Raw genomic sequence first — 25214 nt, 5'->3', positions numbered from 1 at the left:
TCAAAAAATACTTAAACAATTTTATCCATCCTGATCAAAATGGATTTCTGCCAAAGAGACAAATTAAAGATAATATGAGAGTAATCTTGGACACTTTGGAATACTATGAGGCACACCCTGAAAAACAAATGGCTTTGATATTTCTAGATGCACAGAAGGCATTTGATAATGTGAATTGGCGATTCATGTTATTACAGCTGGAAGAGATGTACCAAACGGCAAAGGTAATGATAGAGGGAGAATTGACAGACTCTATTGATATAAGAAAAGGAACAAGACAAGGGTGCCCACTGTCACCTCTGTTGTTTGTGTTAACCTTGGAAGTGTTAAACAGAAATATTAGAGAAGAAAAGAATATAAAAGGGATGAAAATTAATAAGAATTTAAATTGCAAGCATTTGCAGATGATCTGGTTTTCATTTTAGAAGATCCATTAGAAACAGCATTAAAACTGATAGAAAAGATAGAGGTATAGGGAAAGGTGGCTGGTTTGAAAATAAATAAAGATAAGACAAAGATCTTGACAAAGAATATGCTATCAAAACAAAATGAAGAACTGGCAGATCTATTGAAAATTCAGGTCATGAATAAGATCAAGTACTTGGGGATACATTTGACAGCAAGATGCAGTACACTAAAAGAGAATAATTATATCAAACTTAAGTAGCAGATAGCGCTAGATTTGGTGAAATGGGAAAATTTACAACTGTCATTAATAGGGAAAATATCAACAATCAAGATGAATATATTACCCAGAATTTTATATTTGTTCCAAACAATTCCAATTAGGCTTGGAAAAGATTACTTTGAAGATTTAAATAAAATTGTGTTGAATTATATATGGCAAGGTAAGAAAGCGAGAATAAAGTTAAAACTTTTGCAAGATGCCAGAATAAGAGGAGGATTTGGTTTGCCTAATTGGGAGTGGTATTACCAGGCTATAAATTTGATGTGGGTTAAGGAATGGATAACATTATGAAATACTAGATTGTTGACATTAGAAGGACATTATCTGTTCTTGGGGTGGCATGCTTTTCTATGGTATAAAGGAACTAAAACACAGGGGTATTTTAGAAGACATTATATACGAGAGTCTCTGTGGTTAAACTGGGAGAAGACTAAAAGACAATGTTATTTGAAAATTCCAGTCTGACTATCGACTATTGAAGTATTTTCTTATCCTATAATATATAAAAAGGAACAAACAGTTAGATATGGTGAAATATTGAATGAAAAGGGTGAACTTAAATCTATACAAAAATTAGAGAAACAAGGTATAAAGATGAATTGTTTTTCATATGCGCAAATACATTCAAGGTATGATAAAGACTGTAAAACAGAAGGTTTCTATGATAAACTGACTGATTTAGATAAGATTTTGACAGTTACTGATGAAAAGGTGATTAACAAATTGTATGGATATCTATTAGAAATTAAACTAGAAGAAGAACAAGTTAAAGAAACTATGATTGCTTGGGGAAAGAATTTTGGATATGGGATTGATCTAGAGAAATGGCAAAAATTGTGGTCTCAAAATTATAAAATGACAATGTCAATAGCATATAAAGAAAATTTGTATAGATGTTTTACAGGTGGCATTTCCCCCCGACAAGAATAGCAAGAATGTTCAAGAACAAATCTGAAAAATGTTGGAAATGTCATCAGACACCTGGCTCATATTACCATATGTGGTGGACTTGTGCGGATGCTAAAAAATATTGGACTAAAATCCACACGTGGTTGGAAAAAATGATAAAAAAGCATATAGATTTGAAACCAGAGATATTTTTATTGGAAATTTTATCTGAAATATATAGTAAAGAATTGAAATACCTGATTGTAAATGTATTAACAGCGGCTAGGATTGTATTTGCTAAAAACTGGAAAAATGAGAAAACACCATCACAGGAGGAAATCATTAAGAAAATATTGGAATGTGCTGAAATGAGTAGATTGACATTTGAAATCAGAGAACAAGATGATAAACAATTTTATAAAATTTGGGATCTATTATATCAGTGGTTAGACAATAAAACATGGTAATGAAATATGTAGATTCTTAGAAAATAATAAATATATAAAGATGTATTCTTTTCTTATATCTTCAAAATGATTATAGGATAGATTTGAGATCATAATATGAACTGTCATAAAACAAATTAAATAAAGTATGATTATTTCATAAAACATGAATGAATAAAAGTATAGTCAAATGATTGATTAACAATGATATTTATGTATTTAATACTTGATTGAAAATATGAGAATATATACAATGTAATTGTAATTGAAGATTACAAAATGGAAGCACAAAACAATTTGTAAACCAACCGGCATACTGTATGTATATATATATGGAAGATGGCTTGATGTTTTTATGTTTTGTTTGTCTATGTTCGTCTTAAAAACCAATAAAAATTTAAATCATCATCATCATCATCATCATCATCATCATAAAAGTAAAAAAAACCAGATGTACTTAACCATTGTGACATATAATTTTTTGTTTACTGCTTACTCTTATGTCTAAATCAGGCAACTATGGCTTATTTAATTAACTATTTTTAAAAAATTCCAAGTTTAGAGAAAGATGTGAACCCACACAGGTGAAAAAGGATGAGCCAAGATAACTGCATACAAGAGTTGGAGACAAAAGTACACCATGAACTAAAAAAAAGCAAAGAAACTAAAATGACAACCAAATGAGAAGCTTGTCTGTTGAAACTTATATTGCTATTTAAGGGTTGCCTGATATGCCCAAAAGAAGGGTAAGGAGGAATTACCTTTTCCCCATCATTATACTGATGTGGTTACCTGCTTGGTAGGCTCATTTTATTGAGATCTTTGGTGATACAGTGGATGGTGAGTGGTTGCATATGATGGTCTTGGCTAGTTTGGTGGATGGCCAACATTGTACCAGTTCGCTGGGCCAGCAGAGGAACCAGAGTATGCTAATGATACTTACCCCTACCCCTGGCCATGCAGGCGATGTTGTTGCAGTGCTATCCAAGTACCTGGAGGCTTGTTGGGCATAAATCAACTGCAGCTCAAACCTAGCAACAGAGAGTAGCTTTGTGTTTTTGGCTCTCTTTGGTCTGATGATGTGTTATCTTTGCTGTTGAATGCGGTTGTACTCTCCTGCACTGAATTGGTGAGCAATTTGGGTATCCCTGTATTCATGGTGCCTGCTTGATGAGCAGTGGCAGCCATAGCTAGGTGGGCCTTTGCGGAGATCCATTTTGTGAGCCAAGTGCACCCTTTTCTGGAGCAGTCAGTACCCACACCTTAATTATTTCCTGGTTTGATGATTTCTATGTGCTTTACATAAAGCAAAATGGTAGTGCATCCTAAGGGGAGGGTTAAGGCACAAGGTTTTTGTTTCATTATTTTACTACAGGTAGTCCTCAACTTACAACAGTTCATTTAGTGACTGGAGTTACAACAGCACTGAAAAAAGTGATTATGAGCATTTTTCACACTTACAACCATCGCAGCATCTGCCCCATGGTCATGTGATCAAAATTCAGATGCTTGGCATCTGACTCATATTTATGATGGCCACAGTGTCCCGGGGGTCATGTGATCCCCTTTTGTGACCTTCTGACAAGCAAAGACAATGGGGAAACCAGATTCACTTAACAACCATGTTACTAACTTAACTGCATTGATTCACTTAAGAACTGTGGCAGGAAAGGTCATACAATGGGACAAAATTCACTTAACAAATGTCTCACTTAGCAGCAGAAATGTTGTGCTCAATTGTGGTCAAAGGTTGAGGACTACCTTATTTTTATTATTGTTTTATAGTTATTGATTTTATTATTGCTGTGAACTACCCAGAATTACTGGCTCTGTAAATCATATAAATAAATAAAGAGCACCTTGTTAAAAAATGTCTGTTTTCTTTTATGTGGGCAACAGAGATTGGATGATACATTCCTTCTTTTTTTAGCTCCTTGGTCTCAATCTAAATCTGGAGTTTATTTTAACAAAGCACTTGAGTAAATGTAAGTTTATCTATACCAGCAGTCCCCAACCTTTGTGGCTTGGAGGTCTGGCTCAGGGCAGAAGGGGAACTAGGCTGCATGAATGGCAGGCACACAGCTATGTGGTGCTACACAGAGGTGGTATTCAGCAGGTTCTGACCAGTTCTGGAGAACCGGAAATTTTGAGTGGTTTGGAGAACTGGCAAATACCACCTCTGACTGGCCCCGCCCCCATCTATTCTCTGCCTCCGGAGTCCCACATGATCGGCTGGGTCTTCTTTTGTTGCCCTGCACAGGAGAACGGAGCTGGAAAGCAGGTTAGTGGTGTGAGGAGAGAATGGGGATCTTACAGTATCTTTCCCCTGCCATGCTCACCAAGCCATGCCCATCAAGCCATGGCACACCCACCAAGTCACGCCCACAGAACAGTTAGTAAAAAAAATTGAATCCCATCACTGGTGCTACAGAACTGGAACTTAGAGATTCTAATATCTCTTCCAATATGTCCTCCCTTTCTTCTTGGAATAAATTGTGTATTGCATTTTTTTTAACACTGTGGCAGCAGAAGCATTTAGAATGTGTTTATTTATTTACCTCAGGAAGAACTCATAATTGTTCTAAGTAAAGTTCTTTTATCCTTTGGCCTAGAAAAATATAAGGTATTGTCTCTTAAATCCTCTTCCTCACATTTTGCCTATTATAAATCCTATTAAATTATCTTGCAGACCAGATTATTCTCCATAATAACTATTCTGTACAAACACTATCGGAGAACATCTTAATATGTTAACTGCATGTACATATGGATTCCCATTAGAATAGTATATTATTGATAATTTTCAAAAATATGCTCCATATAATAGCTTTGAATATTAAAGAAACAAAACAGAGGCACCTGAAGCTGCTGTTCTAGATCTGGAAAAGCCAAATGAAAGGCATTCTCTGGAGGTGAATCATCTGAAATAAAAACATAAAGATTATGAATTCATGATATAAAGATTAGAGTTTGCTTATCTTTGTATCCTTATATGCACAGAATTAACATTTTGACTGACATTTTATCACATTTTATAGACTGTCTCCATATCTCTAGAATATATGTGTAGTTTTAATAAAGATATGTACATGTGTCTATCCAATATAATTTTTTTACAATCTATCCAATCATACCATTTATCCCAAATTAAATAGTATTCAGAATCATCTTTTTCTTTTAATTTTAATGTAAGCCTCTCCATTTTGGCACATTCATAAATTTTCTGAATAATAAAGTATAGAGGCAGTTAATCGGGCATTTTCCAATAGTATGTCAGTGATATTTGTGCCGCTGTTAAGATGTGGATAATCAAGTACCTTACTTTAAAAGAATAGTCCCCTTTAATTATACCCAGGAGGAACAATTCAGGTTTCCACTCCAATCCGCCTTGGATAATTTCCTCTATCCATAATTTAATCCTAATCCAAATTTTTTTGACTTCTGGGCATGTCCAACAGAGATGGAAGAAGGTACCATGATTTTGTCTATCCAATATAATTTATCACTGAAAATATAATCCTTAAATTTTTTCACAGCCAGTTATATCCTGAATCTTCTATTGGATTCCTCGATGACATGTGAAGGAAGAATGGTTAGGTACTTCTCCCTTCTCTCTTGTAGTTGATATTGCTTATTAATTAAGCTTTCTGTTCCAATTTGGGGAGAAGAGTGACGTGAACCAAGCTCCCCTATAATGTTGCACCTTAGTGGAAAGAGGTTGCCTTTGCTGCTTCTTTGTAAATAGAAAAGACAGTTGCTGAGCTACTAGAAACAATCATTCTATATTTGAGGATTCACCGTCTCCAGTTACAGGAAACCATTGTAGTCACCCGCTCAGTGCTAATGTATTTTACAATACAACTCTTAACATTTCTTTAGTCCCCAAATGCTAAACACTATAGACTATAATGCCAAACATTGCTGCCAGAGGATCAGAAGCCAAGGAGCAGCCTGTAATCCCAAGTATGGTCAGAGATGGAAGCAATGATCATTGACCAAGAAGTATCAGTAACACAAGATCAAAGTCTTGGAAAACAGGGAGTGGAAGAAGGAACAGAGATACAGTGCTTCTGCAATGACCTTAGGTCAGCACTAGTACATAACTAACAGAACTCTTAAAAAAGTAATGCAATCATAGTCATTCTGAATATTTCTTGGGGTTTAACTGGCTTATGTTTTTTGTCTCAAGCAAAAAATGTGCTGTTAGCTGGTTCTAGTTGAAACTTGGATTGACTCACCCTCTGCTTCTGTGTTCATGTGTTCTAAGATAATGGTTTAAATCAGTGGCCCCCAACCTTTTTTGTGCCGTGGCCCGGTACTGGCATCACAAAATCATCCGTGGCCTGGTACCGGCATCAGCACACATGGCAAGGCGAGCCGAGCGACCAGCCAGCCAGCCGTCCCCGCTTCTCCCCGCCACCTTCAACTCCTCCTTTGTACTTGTGTCGATGGGCTTCAGGACGGCTTCGGGACGGTCGCTCGGCTCGCCTTGCCATGCGTGCTGAAAGAATCCTCGCGCCTTAGTTTTGTTCGAAGCTGCCACCCCCCCCCCAATGAAACTAAGGTGCGACGATTCTTTCAGCACCCAAACGCTGCTTTCTACCCGGAAAAGCTCACCGGAAGCACTTTTTCATCAAAACAAGATGGCGGCGCCCAGCAAACCGGCGCCCCAGTAGAAATTGTTCCACGGACCGGTACTGGTCCAGGGACCGGTGGTTGGGGACCCCTGGTTTAAATAACCCAACATTGTGTTCATAATATGCAAAACTGAATGCAAACAATGATTTGTAAACAAATATGAGTTTGTTGGGTAAAACAGGCAAATTCTATTTATATATTTTGTAAAGTATGTCTTAAGAGAGCGTATCAAGAGAAACAGCAGATAGAGAGATGTTGTGTAAAAAAAAACCTGGTTCGTGGGACATGATGTCCGAACAAGGTGATGACTTCTTGGTCGCTGACTCTGACCCTAAAGGGGTTCCTAAAAATACTAAGGTCTTTGCTTGCCATGAATTAATTTGTCTTACATTTCTGTCTTATATTTATTCTGTATGACATATATTGTCTTACATTGCTGTAGATTCTTTTCCCTGGATAAAATATATCAAGTCCTTTGATTTTTTTTTACAAGTCCATTATTCATTATTAATATACATTATATAATATTAGTAATTTAATTTAAACTACTCTCCAAAAACCTCTAAAAGCTGGAAGCTTTTGTAATGTTTATAAAACTATTATTTCTTCTTGAATCTTAATGGCACCATATAGCATTTCTAGATTTACACAATTTGCCAATGTATGACTTGTTGAAATATGGTTGCTTACATAAGCTGAAAGAGAGGCCTCATATACACAGATACCACACTAAACCCTACTGTTATTTCTTCAGTTTTATTCCAATATGCTGTGTGAAATCAGACATTTTTCAGCTTTAATTCACTGCTGTAACTTTCCCATTAATATGTGTTTTCCTGGTGTTGGGACTGCCTTTGCTCACACAGCATATAAAGCTGTTTTTCCTGAAAAGGAAGAAACTATAAAGATTAATTAAATGAGGAATGGTGACCTCATATTTGCTTCATTATTTACATTTATTATAAAAAGACAAAGAGCTAAAAATACATATGTGCCCACTTCATACTAACATATGCAACAGATGTATTTTCTACTCTGGGATTATGTCGCAATACAAAAAAGCCTTGTCTGAAGTGTCCTAAGAGCTCCAGGAGGACCATGAAAGACTATTGGGATGTCAAGAATGAGCAGCTGGACAATAGTAACATCCTCTTTTTCTTCTGGAATGAGAATGGAATGAGCAGATCTCTGGCAAATTGCCACATGGCAGGCAGCCCAAACCAGTCTGGGTAAGGGGACAACATTGATGGATTCAATGATGAGCACTATGTTTACTCTTCCAGTGATTAGTCTGAGATATACTTCAGTGGCATGTTTTTATGTATGTTATATGGAATTGTATCTGATCAAATCACTTCTGAAAAACCTTGCAAAGAAAACCGGAGGGACTTGTCTTGGCAGTCTCCAAGAATCAGACATGATTGAACAGAAAAAAAAAAGTGGACTTGTATCTAATCTTCAGCTAATAAAACAAGGTATTTTGTTCATCATTCCTTTGGCTCATTAAATTATTTTTATAAATAACATTGACTAGAAAATGTTACAGCAAAAAAAAATTTTTTTTTTCTTAATACCAGTGGCTTTCTGAACAGAGATAGAAGTTATTAGCTTGTTTGCTCAAAGGAAATCTTGGTGAGTTGAATGAAGTTTATTCCAACTATGTGGATAGCACAGTAGTTTTAAAAATTATCATTTACTTGATCAACTGCATTATTGACAAAATATAACAGCAGATATTCTGACATAGATATAAAGCTGCCCAAACTCCATATTTATTCTCTATGTATACTCGTCATTTTTATTTATTTATTTAGCTCCCCAGCTTACCACAGAATAACTCTGGGTGGCTTATAATGCTGAAAAGGATAAAACTATATATAATACAAGTAAAATACTATAAGAATACTCAGCCCTAACTAAAAGAGAGAGGGAGTGGGGAGTGAGTGAGGAGGGAGTGGGATCTGTTGTATTAATCTATCAACCATGTCCAGTCTGAAGCTCCTCCATTGGAGCCCCAAGCCAACTGTCAGAGCCAGATTTTTACACTCTTATGAAAGTTCAGGAAAGTTGGACCTGGAGGAACGGGTGGCTCCAACCCTCCTGATTCTTCAACAAAAGCTTAAAGAGTTTAAAGTCTAACAAGATGTTTCAAAGGGCAGGAGCAACAGCAGTAAAGGCTCTTCTGGGCCTTGCCAGCTGAATACCCTGGCCAATGGGCCTGTAGCATGCCCTCTGCCAGATGGGGTGGGCCAATCCCAATGGGATGAGATGGTTATCTCCACCAAGCCTTTTTGGATAGAAAAATAGATAGAAAGATGATGGATAGATAGAAGATAGATAGATAGATAGATAGATAGATAGATAGATAGATAGATAGATAGATAGATAGATAGATAGATAGAGGGATGGATGATGGATAAATCTATATATCTATATCTATATTTATCTATATTTATATCTATTTATCTATCTATCTACTCTGTTTCAGAGTATAAGAATATATGCCAAATAGTATTAATTATGCACCTCTGAAATAATAATTTGTCTATAAAATTTATTGACCATCTAGATGAAGAAATGATAATGATATTGTGATTGTTAATAAAGATATTTGTTGGATTCATACATAACAACAATAACAGCAATATTTTGCTCTGATTGTGACTTGCAGAGTTAGGAGATATGGCTAATATTTAGATTTCAAGAGTCATATTGAAGGCTGATATGCACATATTCCTATATACACATTTCTTTGTCCCATTATCTAGAAAACAGAAAGGAGAAGACACCCTCTCCCCCGTCCATCTACACTTGGAACTAAATAGTAAACTGCTGTGGAGTATTTCCATAACAGGAGGCCATATAACCAATGATCTCTTCACATTTTTTTCCCCTAGGATAAATATTTTTTATTCAATCATCTGTTTTTCAGGGTAGAAGCATTTGTAGCAACAGCTGGACATGTAAAAAAAAGGGCATCAGGAGTGGGCTGTAAGGGAGAGACCACAAAAGCCACACATGGTCCAGGAATATTTTCCCACTGCCTATGAATTAACATCATGTTTGCTTTGGTCTGCAAAGATATTACTCACATGGAAACTGTGCCTTACAATTAAGTGTAGAGAAATTGTCTGATTAATCTTAGCAGCAAGTTAAAGTCTGAAGACAGTATGCTTTGACCAAAAATAGATCTTCAGAACAAATGTATATTTCCTAATAATAGCATGGAAAAATCCAGCCGGCAGTCTTAAGCATCCTGAGCCAATAGTGCCTGCCACAAAACAAAAATAATGAGTATGATGGTATTTAAATCTCTGCAACTTTTGATATGGAATAATGACTTATGAATTATGAAGACTAAACATCATAGCAAAATTTACAATTATAGTGTCTAAATCATGAATGGATGTAAAAATAAATGATTTATGGATGTAGTGTTATACTACCAAGAATTTCTGATTTCTAGCGATGCAAAACACAACTGTCCAAAAATACTTTCTTTCCTGAATTTTGAATTTAAAAAAAGTTTGGGATAGTCAAGAGTACTTTTTAAAATGTATATCACATTTTTTAGTGCTCATATAAATTCTTCTGTTTAGAATTTTTTAATTTTATAAAACTCTACTTGGCAAATACTAGGTTTTTGTAGAAATTAAAACACATATTGAATCCTCAAGTCTATATAACATGGAATAAATGAAATAACTAAAAAAATTTGGAACTAACCACACAAGATTATTTATTACACTCCTATTTTGTTAAGCTAGAGAGACTTCTGGATGCTTGGACTAAATATTCTCTGTTGATTTGGGGTATAGAGATAGTCCTTGATTAATGACAGCAATGGGCACTGAAATTTCTGTTATTAAGTTATGTGGTCAAAAAAGCACAATGTGACATGACCATGCAGCTTAGTGACAGAAATTTTGGCGCTTCTGCCTGAATGAATCACTGTTGAACATTAAATAAGTATGTCACATGGTCACCCTTTGTGACCTCCTACCTGCTTCCCCATTGACTAAAATATAGCAACAACTAAACAGCACAAAAATAATACATTAAACACTGTCTTTGCTTCTTAACTAATGGTTCTCCTTTTTTTCTTTTTGCAGTTCCAATATGGTAATTCTAGTTAAATGAAAATAATAGTTGAAATGCTGTGATTAAGGTATAGCTCAAGGACAAGAAGCTTCGGGTTCAAATTCCCCATTCTTCTCATTTGCTGACTTCACGCTAGTTAAAGAAAAGAGAGCTATGTACTATATTTCAAGAAGGGCAGAATATAAATCTAACAAATAAATTAATATACAATATGTATACTATCAAACATTTAAATATAACGTGAGAGCACAACGATGAATGAAGAAATTAAGACAAAAGTTTACTTTTTTCCTCTCTGTTATAATCTTATGAAAATTAAACCCTCTGATTCCTATTAGCCACAGATGAAAACCTGTGGCTAATGAAGCAGGTATAAAACATTTGCACTGAAATGATGGTAGTTGAGGAAACATTTAATTTTATCTTCCTGTCCCTGTAGCAACTACTGAAAAATAGCCACAACAAAAATGGCTTATGCAAAATTAATGTTTTATCTGTCTGTATCTCAATGAAAGTATTCAAAAGTATTTAAGCTTAACAATTTATGTTCATATTTGAATGCACATATTTTGCGTTACATGCCAGTAGCCTCCTACACTTTTTTTTCTCCAAAAGAAAGACTATTGTTCTAAAAGAAGAAAGATGAATCATAGAAAAGCCAAAAGGAACTAAGAAGCATGACTCAGTCTCCTTAATGGGACAGCTGCTGCAATAATATTTGACTGGTAATTGTCAAGGATCAAAACTACATAGGGGCTAAAGGTTGTTTTGGCAATATGAGGAATATGAGGAATATGCCACAAGATGTGCTACTCAGAAAAAGTTTCTGTAATTTATATGTTTTATAAATGTAAAGGCCTCCCATTCAAATCTCAAACCAGACTTCCATCCTATCAGTCTATAGTTCTTTATCCATTTCATACAAAGATTTGTGTATCAACTCTTTCTTTTAAACAGATATATACTGCTTACTTGTAAACTTCATAAACAGATACCTCAATAGTACAAAAAACAGTTTTAGTGTACTGATAGTATATTGTATAGCATCATACATTTCTTATAATGGGCCTTATTTTGCTACTATCAAAAGCTATAAGGCCAATTAGCTGTTGTTGTTTTTTAAACTATTTTGAGGTTTGCTGTTTAGTTTTTCCAACCTAAGTACTACAGAATTAATCATTAATGTGGAAAACGGACTCTTAAGAAATTGCATTATGACATTCAGAGATAATGGTTACTTCACCTAACACATGCTAAGCTAGGGATTTTCAAACAGTGGACCCCAAATCCTTACAAAATCATAATTTGAGAAGGTTGTTGGGTTTGGGGGCAACTTGCACATATGAGTCTCTGCCATAACTTATCCCTGCTTTGCCTACACAAGTCAATAGCTAGATTACCCAAGAAAAGCCAACAGCAAGTATTGACAGTTTGCTTGCATAAGGGAAATAATGAGCAAAGTCAGAAGTATGGTTGGGCAGGCCTCCAGTTTTATACTTGCAACCTAACTTGGATCACTATCTCACCTGTTCTTGTTTTCTAGACAATCCCAAAACTGGCTTGTTAAAACAAAACACACAGTAGTGTTTGCAGTAAGTACTGACAGAGCTTCGGTTTTATGTTTGAGTATGGCTTGCTTATACAAAGCTCTATTTCTGTCCAAAATTGATCTTGAAGTCCTTACATGTAGTCCTTGACTTACAACCATTTACAGTGGGGCTGAAAAAAGGGACTTATGATAGTTCTTGTACTTACAATCATCACAATGATCTCCTGGTCATGTGGCTAAAATCTGAGTGCTTGGCAATTGGCATGCATTTATTATGACAGCTACAACCTCCCCAGCTGGCTTCCAATAAGAAAAGTCAATGGGGAAAACCAATTTCACTTAATGACAGCAACAAAAAAGGTTGTAAAATCGAGCATGGCTTATTTAATGACCATATCATTTAGTGATGGAAATTCCAGTCCCAACTGTGATTGACATTTGAATTTGTTTTCAGCACAGGGGATGGCTGCCCAGGACCAAGAATCATGCAAAGCAAGCTTCTTGGCCCAGAAGCTTCCTTTCCAGTATCTTGCTGCATCTGCCAGCAACTGCTGCTTAATATAACTTTTTTTTTCCTATTGGGGAACTGGTCCTGGCTCAACTGACAAGTGAAGGAATATGATAAATCCATACATATTTGCATGAATATATAGACACTTTTATCAGGGGTGGGATTCTATAGGTTCGCACCTATTCACTAGAACTGGTTGTTAACATTCTAACCAGTTCGGAGAACCAGTTGTTAGAAGAAATTACTGGCCTAATCCTGTAAGGAAGGCAGGAAGTAAACATTCTGGTGTTGCTTACAGAAACTGCCTCTTGAGTAATCCTTATTATATTCTTGGCAGGACTAGACTTCCTATCTCAGGAACTTCTCTGGAGTTATTTTTCCTCCTTTGCTGGTACTTTGCTTGTGTGGAGTGACCATTCAAAGTTACAATGGCACTGAAAAAAGTGACATGACCATTTTTCACACTTACAACTGTTGCAGCATCCCCACAGTCATGATAGGCGAGGTGAGGAAATGCGTGCCTCAATGTGAGTGATGTTGACTTGGCCACATCCAGCCAGTCACATGACCACCAAGCCACACCCACCAACTAAGCCACACCCACAGAACTGGTTGTTAAAAAATTTGAATCCCATCCCTGACTTTTATGTATGAGAGAATATAAGAAAAATATGTTATCTTTGCTGAATGAAGAATGAATATTTGAAGTCCTATTCAAAAGATAAAGATTTCCCCTGTCCAGTTATGTCCAGGTCTAGAGGACGGTACTCATCTCCATTTCTTAGCCGAGGGAGCCAGTGTTGTCCAAAGACATTTCCATGGTCATGTGGCCAGCATAACTATTTGCCAAGCCGCATGGAATCCTGTTACCATCCCACAAAGTGGTATATATTTATCTATTCGCATTTGCATACTTTCAAAATGCTACATGGGAAGAAGATCGGGCAAGAAATGGGAACCCACTCAGGAACCTGGTTGTCAGCTTTCCAGCTGACAAGCTCAGTGTACTTTACCGCTGAGCTATTGCATCCCTATTCAATAGCAATAGCACTTAGGCTTATATACTGCTTCACATATAATGCTTTTACAGCCCTCTCTAAGCGGTTTACAGACTCACCATATTGCCCCCAGCAATCTGGGTCCTCATTTTACCAACCTCAGAAGGATGGAAGACTGACTCAACCCTGAGCTTGGTGAGATTTGAACTGCCAAATTGCAGGTAGCCGGCAGTCAATAGATGTAGCCTGCAATACTGCACTCTAACCACTGCACCACTGCAATTCTTTATCTTAAAAGCCTTTTTCTTTAACACCTACATTGATAAATGTTTTAAATAAACACGTGCCTGAGAGGGTTTTTTTTCCTTGACAGAAGGTCATTATATAAATATGGTATTGGTATCCTCTTGATTAGGCATGGAATATTATGATTTAAGATTTATTAGATATAGCAGAAGAACTACTACAAAAAGTTTTCTTACTTTTTTGTTTATGAACCAAATAGTAATCATATTTGAACAGGAATCATAACTGATTTATTTAAAGTGTAGTGATGTGTTAATAACTGTCTTCTTGAAAATGGTAAATATATATATAATGTTCAGTTAGAAAAGAGCCCCAGATTCACATGTCACAACAGATATTACCCCTGTGGAGTTTAATCTGGTGCAAGTTGAATCCAACTGAAATAAAAGTAGATGAATGAGTGCCAGTTCCATGGCACATAGTACTCTTTTTGTCAGAAAGGAGGTCCAACATGTGACCACCTTTCTATAACAAGCAAATTTTGCAGTGCTGAGTTGCTAGTTTATGGTATAGTTAAAGACTGGAAAGCTGATGGCAGAAAACAATACTAAATTTTCTGCAGACCATTACATTGTTGCTACAATCTTAAACACTCTTACTAGAGAGTCAAATGTTACCAAGTATTTAGGGCACCTGGACTGCCTAAACTAAATTACCAGAGGGCAACAAAAAGTTAAGGGTTCTGTGGCTATTTTTCACTGCCCCATAGTGGCAGTCTAAATAGTAGCAGTTCAAGTCAGGTACTCCTAACTTACTGCTAAACATCCATAGGATACTGTATGACTTGCTTTTTTATTCATAAATTTTTCTTAAAATACTTTTTACAAACGTTTTCATTGGTATACTTCACATGGTTTATTTATATTTAACTGTCTTTTTAAAATCATATCTGGACATATTAAATATCCATAATGGTGTTCTGTCTGAAAGTTGGATTTAGGCTACTTGCAAATTCCACTTTCAAGCATGGGACTCTCCAGTGTTTCAGCTTGGCCTTCCTTACAGGATTTGTCCCCAACAATTCTTATCATGAGGGAAAGGACCTTCCAATAGATGGATTTTTGGACTTGGGTAAAAATGATATATTTTTAAGTACTGATATTGATCCCACCTTAAAAAAATAGTGGTTAAAAAGTATACATTTAAACATTTCAGAAAATTTAGAGTTGAATATAATGTTCTAAATAATACTACAGAAAACTTCTTTAAACACACTGAATACTGCCCCCATGTTTAGAGAGAAAATAATTTCAACCACCTAAGAAAAATCAAATACTCCTTTGAAGAGTAAAGACAATATAATTGGAAGAAACAAAGGCAAGCAAAAGAATATTTCTGTATACTATTACCTGGTGAATCATTTAGACTGAAGGCAATTCGTATCCGTTTATCAGCAGGTACCCTTGCTGTGGTGATCATGTGGGCACTCGAACCTATGCGTCTAGTTGTATGTTTCACCTAGAGAATAAAATAGCAATTTTTTATAGGTCATGCAAATTCATTATTGGTGCATTTCAGATATGTTCCTATAACATGCTTTAAATTATGTTCAACTAGCGATTTCTATCTAGATTTTTCAACAATTTCAGATGCTGTCTCAGCATATGATTTTCTTTTCAAGAATGAAATTATGCCCCAATAATATCGTGTTATATTCAAATGCAAAATAGAGAGATTTGAAAATGCAGAAAAGGTTTGCTTTAATAACAGAGGGTCTATTTAAATTATAGAATTGTGCTATGTGTGATGATCATGAGCAAGTTTGATTGGCTTATACAAGTCTGTCCCTTTCTCCCACAATGATCTCTGGTGTTATTATTTTTTCACAAAATTAAAGACAGATGAATCAGATTTTTTTCTAGATTAGCCTATCATTAGACAGAATAAAGCAGTTGTCTCCAGCAACTGTTAATTAGACTGCTGTATCAAGTGACAGTGGCAGATATAATTCTAATGCTAGTATTTGAATTAAATGGAAGTGCTGATCTCATCAAATTCTGTGAATTATGCTTTTTAAATTTTTGGTCTTCTGTTAATGAATATGTATTCATATATTCTTTAAAAAAAAGACTATGAATCATTGTGCTGATGCAGTTGACTTGTTTTAACTTTGAACTCTACTATGGAGGCAAAGATTAAAACAAACCACCATAGTAAGTTTAGCACAAAGTGTAATCTGAGTCAATGAATGCAATCTAGCAGCTGTTAAACTGACTTTCACCATAGAATGTGGTAGAATCAAGGGCAGAATGGAGATGGGCAACATGGATGTTATTCACGTAGCTTTTTCTTACCTTACGTCTTTTGAGGGAGTGATTTTCTATTTGCATAATGTTCCCAAAAGGGAATAGTATTATGGGCATGCATGTAAATAGATGCAACTATAATAGATAACAAACTGCATGAGAACAACTAACTTGTATTAATTCTGAATGATAGGAGCTTGCTAAACAAAATGCTTATGACATTTCAAATCTACAATATACTATGCAGACAGCTAGCATAGCTTTTCTAGAACACCATTCCAAAAACGAGGTTACTAGGTTAAGCTGATCTGTGGATAAGCCGTGATCACAGCCTTTAATTCCTATGTAAATTATGCGCTTTCATTGTGCTTTATCATGGTTACTTTAGTACAAGATGTAGGAAACCACAGAATAATTCTCATGAGATGAAAACACATCCTTTTAAACAAAAATTAATCTGAAAAAAAGTTACCAAATCCTTCTGATTTGGAGCTACCATGAACTAACACTACTTTTTATGCAATATCAGTAGGGTTAATTATAATGTATATGCCAACAGTGACTTATAATAAAAAAAATAACTCTTCTTCCTAACTCCTAAGTGGAGCTACATTTTTTATTTTAACTGATGCTGGACGGAGTCATGGGGAAGCTTATAGATAATCCTCGACTTATGATTGATTAACAATGGTTCAGTGTTACAGCAGCCTTGAAAAAAAGGATTTACCACCTGTACTTTCATTTATGACTGTCATATCATCCCATGTTCATATGATCGCAGTTGGGGCGCTTGGCAACTAGCTTGCATTTATGACCAGTTGCAGCATCCTGTGCTCAAGTGATCACAATATGCAACTTTTTTGTTGATTTCCAGGAAAAAAAAAACACCAGTGGAGAAGTTGGATTCATGTAATGACTATGTGATTTGCTTCATGACGTTTGTAAAAGTTGTCATAAATTGGGTCAGATTTACAACCACAACAAGTTACAATGGGAATTATGGTGTGAGAGAGAGAACACACCTGGTAAATGACTTTTTGACTGGCATCACAAGAAATTGACTATCTGCAACTAAAGCTTTTCCTGCACAGGTACTTTCAACTGATACTCATTCCTGGCTACACTGTCACAAAATGAGTGGTAAGCCATATGTTGATCCTTACAGATAACCATAGTTCTTGATAGTTCTAAAAAAAAGTCCAGTCTAAGTATCTCCTTGTTCTCCCTCCACAGGCATATCCTTGAAAACAGATGGGCAGGTGCCCAGCTATTCTTTCTCCACAATCCACTTTCCCAGACTTCTATTTTTAAAAGAAAATTATTTAGCCTGGTCACAGGTGATGAAGAGAAAACCTATAGAGAATATTTTGCCTGCCCTCTCTCAATTCAACAGATTTCTGCAAAACACAAAACAAAATACAACTGGAAACAATGGAGGTAGGAAAATCTCTAATACTCTATCATTTACCCACTCATCATATTGTAATTTTATTTTGCAATTGGTAATTGTAAAGTGATGGCAGTACACTCTTCCAGTTTTAATTTCTAAACAAAATTTAGTCCAGTCAGACAGATGGAGAGAGATAAATTGTATATGAAACTGAGTGAGTTTATATTGAAGCCTTTACATCATATCTGATGCTTTGATATCCAGACTGGTCTGTCACATCTGCTTATTTTACAAAACTATATTCTGCAGTGCTTCCAACAAAGTAAGCCTAAAGGGAGACTGATCATGTAATGATTGTCTCCAAACCTTAGAGGCTTCTAAGGCAGCACCTTTGTCTGAAGACCATAGCTCTCAGACCGCCGCCATTATGGAGGACTGTTCTATAAGCTAGGCTGACTCTCAACTGTTTAAGGATTTATAGTAATAACAAGCACACTGAATTTGATCTGGAAATCAGTTGGGAGCCAATGCAGCTTCGGCAGAGTAAATAAAATATGTTCTCACCAAGATGTACCTGAGAAGAGTCTTGCTGCTGCATTTTGAACCTGCTGTAATTTCCCAATCTCTTTTAAGACATCCCCATGCGACACTTTACTATAATTGTAATGGCAAATCACTAGAGCAAATATCACAGTTGCCAGATCAGGCAGCTTCAGGAACACTCCAACCACATAAAACAAGAAGCATTTCCAAAGTGGTGAGGTTTCCTGGATCTAAAAAGAAAGGGGTTGAAAAAGTATACTTTCACCTTGATATCAAGACGTACTCTTTTTCAGGAAAGGAGAAGTATATGGAAAAGGCTAGATATTTAAGTAAACCCCAAAATATTTCTTCGGAAGGAAGGGAGGAAGAGTTTTTGAGATACAATTTAAAATTGTAACAACTTAATCTTAGTTTAAGCTTGTCTTGGAAACTGTGTCATCCATGCAATTGGTACTGCTATAATTGTTGTGTGAAATATGTTTTAAATATATTACCCTATATATTGCTCCATCATTGAATATCAACTATGCTTTTATATCCATAAAAGTGCAAGTCCCCCCCCTCTGGAAAATCTATGTTAACCGGGCCACTGCAATTTCACTGGTGTCAGAATGTAATCGTGTATAGCTTTCTCTACTGTTTTGATAGAATAAGTCTAAAAAAAAAAATCTCAATAGCAAAAAATGACAGTGCATAATTATTGTGTATTCCTTTCCAGCTCAGATAGGATAGCTATTGTTATAGTAACAGATAGCTTTTCATGGAGCAGGATTCCATCCTTCCACGACTGGTAAAATGAGGACCCAGATTGCAGGGGTGGGATTCAAATTTTGTAACAACCAGTTCTGTGAGCATGGCTAAGTGGACTTGGCTAAGTGGACATGATCATGTGACTGGGTAGGCATGGCTTCTTCTTGTTTTGGCAGAAAGCCTCCCCCCATTTTGGGGCCTTCTGGGCCTCAGGGAAGCCTCCTGGGGGGTGTTTTTGCTCCCAGAAGGCTTCCCTGCGGCTCAGGAAGGAAAAAAATGGAGCATGGGGGGGACACGCAGCATCCCCCTGCACTCCATTTTGGGACCTTCTGGGCCTCAGGGAAGCCTCCTGGGCGAAGCAGTAAGTAAGCGAGGGGAATCCTGGCACAATTGATCATAGGAACAGCTGATCGTTGGGAGAGGAAAAAAAGAGAAATACTTTAAGGAGTGACCAGGTGGGGAAGAACGCAGTCAGCGATGTTGGGCATGCACGCAATGTTGCACATGCGTGATAAGGACTGACTGGGTGGGGAGGAGAGGGGCGGGGCCAGCCAGGGGCACAATTTTCCAGTTGTCCGAACTGTGCAGAATCATAACAACTGGTTCTATAGAACTGGTCCAAACTGGTAGAATCCCACCTCTGCCAGATTATTGGGGACAATATGCTGACTCTATAAACTGCTTAGAGAGGGCTGTAAAGCACTGTGAAGTGGTACATAATTCTAAGTGGTATTGCTATACAGGTAAAAATTTAAAATAGAACTAAAACTGGTTTATTGGTAAGATGTAAATTGAATAAAAATTGAACATGACACAATGTATATATAATTTCCAATTTACCTTGCATCTGATTGTGTAAAAAAAATTAACTGTATTCTTAATCCAGGAATCTTTGTCATTCATTTCAAGATAATATGCTAATATAATTTGTACATACTGGAGAAATAATACATTTGACATTTTTCAATTATATAAATCATCTCATAGTATATTATACTACTTAGTATAACACAATATATATTATTTTATTGCCTCAAGCTAAATCTTTTTGTGCCTAACAAATAACTAGTGCTACAGTGATTTTAAAGTAGATTGTTGATGTCCCCCTTCCCCCACGCACCCCCAAATACTGATACTATACTTAACTTGCCAAAATTCAACCTGATGCTAGATGGAAAGAAATAATTAGCGTTCCATATATCTTTGTGCTACTGATTGGTTTCTGAATTTTTGCTGCCCTTACATGTTAGGTACTGGAATATTAACACCTAAATCAGACAAAGATGCTAAATAAAAGAGTATTAGATCCTGTTGATTCCGAAAATAGTTTGATTTTTTTTTTACTTTGCTAGTCTTGCAAATAAAATAAAATTCAAATAAATATGTGAACTGTCATACTTTAGATAAAATTATATAAACAAAATTTGGATTAACGATCTTTATCCAAAATACAATGCTAGACTTCAAGCTGTAAGAAGAAAACCTCATATATCACGTTTAGTTTAGAAAAAAATATGTTTTGCTTTTCTATTCAGTGAATACAAAGTCTAGTTTACTATGACTTCATATTCCAGATGGAAGCTTCACAGATGCTACAAATGTAGCCTCTAATTTATTCCATTAAATATGTGGCTTACCAAAAAGTAAAAATAAACATAAAAGTACTACATGAATTTTATCTTTAATTAAATTAATTATTAGAAAATATTGTACTGTTAAATGGTTTTAAAAAACACAAAGATTTTAGCCAGAAACTTGGAATAAATCATACCAAGTTCTTTTCTTTTAATAAAGCCATAAAAGGATTTTCAAATATCCATTTTTAAGCTTTCCCAAGAGATCTGTACAGTACAGATTTATTTTTCTCTAATATAAATAGTATACATCTATCCAAGGTTTTCCTCTTAGAAAAATAAAGCAAACGGAAGCTAGAGAAAGAACAGAGCGAAGGTATAATGTACATATATCATCTAAAATGAGGAACTAAATAAAACTGCTTCAAGCATACATCTTGATTTCTTCTTTTGTGAAAGACAGAAAGCTTTGATTGTGGTATTCTATGTCTGAAACAGTCATTTAGGAAACGTCTCTTTAGTTGGCTTATTTGTGAGTCTGCATGCACTTTGCTTATATCTAAAAAACTTCAGCTCCTGAACCCAAGTGTGGTTACAACTCAATCAGTTAGTCCAGTTTTCACACCTGTTGCCTTACCTCACTTAGTGGTGTCTGCACTTGTATAAATCCAGGGCCAGCCTCTGCCTTGACTTGTTGTTGCCTTTATGGAGTAAAGATTCAGGAAAAGAAAAGGCTGCACCTGCTACATAGCAGTGAACTGACAAGGTCTGAGAAGCTGAAACAGCTGTCAGGACAACATGCTGCTACCTGAACTTCTCATAGGCTTTTTACGCCCTCAGGACCACCCTTTTCTGTTTTCCGTCCCAATTCCACTGTCCCTTCCCTTCCCTGCAATGAAAGATTACAGCATTGTCATGCTTCCTGAGCACCCCCCCCCCTTTTTCAGGAACCGTATTAAAGTAGCCAATTGTCTGGAGGCCAAGATGTTTAATTCATTAGTCCTGCCAAACCTAAAATACAAACTGACTTGCTTCATGGGACTGGAATGTTTTCAGCATGACCCAATCAGTGTCTGTGTCTATTCCAGCAAACTGGAAAAGATAGCCTGACTCCAGTCAGCAAAAATGTCTGCTGCTCCTATCAGCCTGGGATGAGGTTGCCAATTTGAACAAGCAGCAAGTAAACTCACTGCTACAGTCAAGCCAAGCAACAGGACTAGCCGTTTTCTTGACAACTCTTGGAGATGTCAAGCAATACTGTACTGTCCAGTAAATTAGAACGTAGACTTTATAGCACTAAAGAAGACAGTAAGTGGATATTAGAACCTTGATTGTCCTAAGCATATTCACCTAGGGCAATCAAACCTGGGATGCCCAAATCAGATTTACATCTACACAGAGAAGAGAATTAGAGTGTTCTATTTATCTCTGCTGTTGTCTATTGGTTGCCAGGATTTTGCAGTCCAATTACAGTAGCCCCCATTTGCAGATGTTTTGGAATAACATTATCTTGGTTTTGAAGGGAAGTTATACACTGTATTTCCCTAAAATATACTGCTTATAGGTAATTGTTTTGCTTAGGAATGTTAGAACTATTGAAAATGTAGTCAAGTGATTTGGAGATAGATGGATAGATAGATATTTCTGCTTTCAAAAACAGTATTCAAATTTGAATAACAAAAGTCCCATATTTCCTGATAAATTCTGAAACATTCAGGACAATGTCTATTATTGAGAAGTTGCTTCTTTTAATAATTTCATTTTAATTTTGCTATCTAATGATCTTGTATTTTAGCCCACATTTTCTTTCCTTATAGTTCTAACACTAATTCTATAATTCTTGATCCAATTGTTCAATTATTTTGGGAATTGGTTTATAAGTATTATAACAAAAAATTAAGTTGCTGGAAACTGGGAGAACTGCCTTAGGCAAAAAAGCCAGTTGGATGACCTTGGGCCAGTCACTTTCTCTTATCCCTGGGAAGGAAGCAATGGGGAGCCACTTCTGAAAAACCTTCCCAAGAAAACTGTGGAGACTTCTTTGGGCAGACCCTGAGAACTGAATATGATTGAAAAGAAAAAAAATGTCTGTGTTTTAAAAAGCTACATATTTGTTGTAGTTTATATACTGATTTGCATTTTCTTTTCATTCATCTCAGCAACAGGCATCAGTTTCTCTATGAAGATGCTAAACTGGAAATAAACTGACGTGTGTGATTCTTATATCCAAGTGGAAGATTGCTTTGAAAAAAGTGAAATTAGTTTATTTGGATCTTAAAATAAGATTAATATAACATACATTTTTGGTATGGATATACTAGACTTTTCAGGAAATTATTAATAACAAATAGTTGCAATTGCTCTGTTAATGGAGAGGCAATCAGGATTTGGAATGTTAATGTATTGCTCTTGTTCTATTGTTAATGTATTGTTAATGACTTGTTCTATTATTACTTTTGAGATAGAAATCTACATTATATAATTAGTTGCTATATGTGTCCTTTGTCAACATTTGCAGTAGTATTTTTTCTTCAACAAAAGAGTAAAGAAGACTTTTGAATAATTTGAGCAATTGTGAATGTTCAACAATAGAAGTTTTAAAAGTTTTTTTAAAGGTTATTTTTTTAAAAACTAAATGAATATAGTAAATGTAATTACATGAGAATCTCTTCTGCTATGGGAAAGAGAGAAAAGTTGCAAATTCGTACTTTTTTCCCATTAGGCATAAGGATGGGAATGTTCTGTTTCTTGCTGAAGCACTGTAGTCATTCAATATTTAGTATCCAAGCAAAATTATTTCAATCGTGGCTTGGATTATGAAACTTATCTCACTAATATACAACATATCATGTTTTGGTCATCACACATTCCAATGTTATCATTCCCTGAATTAGAAACATTACAACTTATTTACACACTAGAGTTAGAACAAGCTTGTAACTTTATTCATTTATTAACTTAGCCTGAAAAAATTAATAACTGGAATATACAGTATAAATAAAAAGAAGTATCTTACATTTAAGAAACACCTGTTTTCCTTTGATTTAACTGCCCTGCTTTTACCTCATTAGTATTGGCAGCATTTTGGTAAGGCAGATGATCTCATTGACATTAAAATGATGTTTGATGTGTTAGCCTAAAAATGAGCTTTAAAAATACTCTAAACACAGATAGAGAAAAATACTGTGAGACTAGTTACCATGCATGCAAAGAAAAATGGTATTTTGATCCAAGGGAGAGCATAGTGATGCAGCAGGGTCTATTTTGAACTCATGGACAAAAAACTATTGCTATCATATACTAACATAAACAATACATGGAAGCCTGAAAATAATACATGGAAGCCTGTATTTCCCACAAATTGCTGTTGTCCACATTTGTTAGATACTAATTGCCATCAGCTTTCCTTAGCATATAGATCAAGGGTGTCAAACTCGATTTCGTTGAGGGCTGCATCAGGGTTGTGTTTGACCTTGCGAGACTGGGAGGTATGGCCAGGGTGGGTGTGTTTGGCTCCAATCACTCATCGATGCTCCATTTTTGTCTGCGACGGCCTCCTGCAGCCCTCTGCAAATGAAAATGGAGCTCTGGGAGTATACGGCCTCCCCGAGCTCCATTTTTTCTGGCAGAAGGTTGCAAGAGGCTGTGGCAGATGAAAACGGAATCTAGGTGGGCCACACATGGACCTCCCAAGCTCCATTTTCGCTGGCAGTGGCACCAGAGGCTGATCCTTCACTGTTTTCAGGGCAGACCCGTGGGCCAGATCTAAGCACACTGTGGGCCGGATCCAGTCTGCAGGCCTTGAGTTTGACACCCCTGATGTAGATGATCAGGTTTATAGTTCTACATATCTTGAAGAAACATAAAATTGGTAAAAATTTTGCTGTAAAGTATCTCTCAATTAGAAATATGCATGTACACTGAAACTGAAAAGCTCTATTTACTGAAAAAATATTGTTACAAAGAATTAAGTTTTGAGTATGGATGGAGAAGAAAATAATTCATAGTTGTTCCATAATACAGGACAAGAAATGAGGAATTTCAGTTAAAAAAAAGTCAAGGTCAGTTAAACATCTGTTAAAAAAAATTCTAACAGTCTTGGGAGAAAGTGGGCTTTCCTTTGATGATGCTGTTTAAACAGAGGCTGAATGGCCATCCTACTGGATTCATACCCTGGGCAATGAGGTTTTTTTTATTTTGTTACCAATTTATGTAGTTATCTATTTCACAATCAGAAGTCTGGGAAGTGAACACAAGCTTAAACATGAGCAATACAACATAATAAATAATAATTAACAATAACAAAATAATAGCACAATGATGACTGAACTAAATGCTGTTGTTTAGATTAAAATCATATGTGACTTGTGTATCTCATGGCAAGTACACGAATGCAGAGAATGGAAGTAATTTATTATCATCCAAAAATATGGATGTTTCCAATTTGAACTCATTCTTTGTGAAACTGAAATCAACAGGAATTTCAACATAGCAGCAACTTAGTAACCAAACTTTGGTGTCTGTCATGAATATGAGGCTATCCCTCAAAATAGTTTGAAGGACACTGCCTGAGAATGTTACATCAA

General features: G+C 35.9%; 1 protein-coding gene across 2 annotated transcripts in view; it reads right to left on the bottom strand.

Annotated features, from left to right (window-relative positions):
- MAP3K7CL (MAP3K7 C-terminal like) overlaps positions 1–21318 on the bottom strand; it is a 40737-nt gene extending 19419 nt beyond the window's left edge. The window contains exons 1-5 of one of the 2 annotated variants that reach the window (XM_087937541.1): positions 21271–21318; positions 20826–20836; positions 19236–19256; positions 15475–15558; positions 4882–4943 (exon numbers count right to left, since the gene is read on the bottom strand). In XM_087937541.1, the coding sequence (XP_087793667.1) occupies positions 4882–4943; positions 15475–15558; positions 19236–19245 (156 nt within the window). In that variant the 5' untranslated portion in view covers positions 19246–19256; positions 20826–20836; positions 21271–21318. Of the gene's footprint in view, positions 1–4881; positions 4944–15474; positions 15584–19235; positions 19257–20825; positions 20837–21265 lie in introns of both variants that reach the window. The other variant, XM_026700614.2, reaches the window with a different exon arrangement.
- Between the last annotated feature and the right edge of the window lie 3896 nt (positions 21319–25214).

This window comes from Pseudonaja textilis, chromosome 7 (genome assembly GCF_049901715.1).
Source record: "Pseudonaja textilis isolate UNSWEBS1 chromosome 7, rPseTex1.2, whole genome shotgun sequence".
Lineage (NCBI taxonomy): Eukaryota > Metazoa > Chordata > Lepidosauria > Squamata > Elapidae > Pseudonaja > Pseudonaja textilis.
Note: the sequence above shows the minus strand (reverse complement) of the source record. Positions and strands in the feature narration are given on the sequence as shown.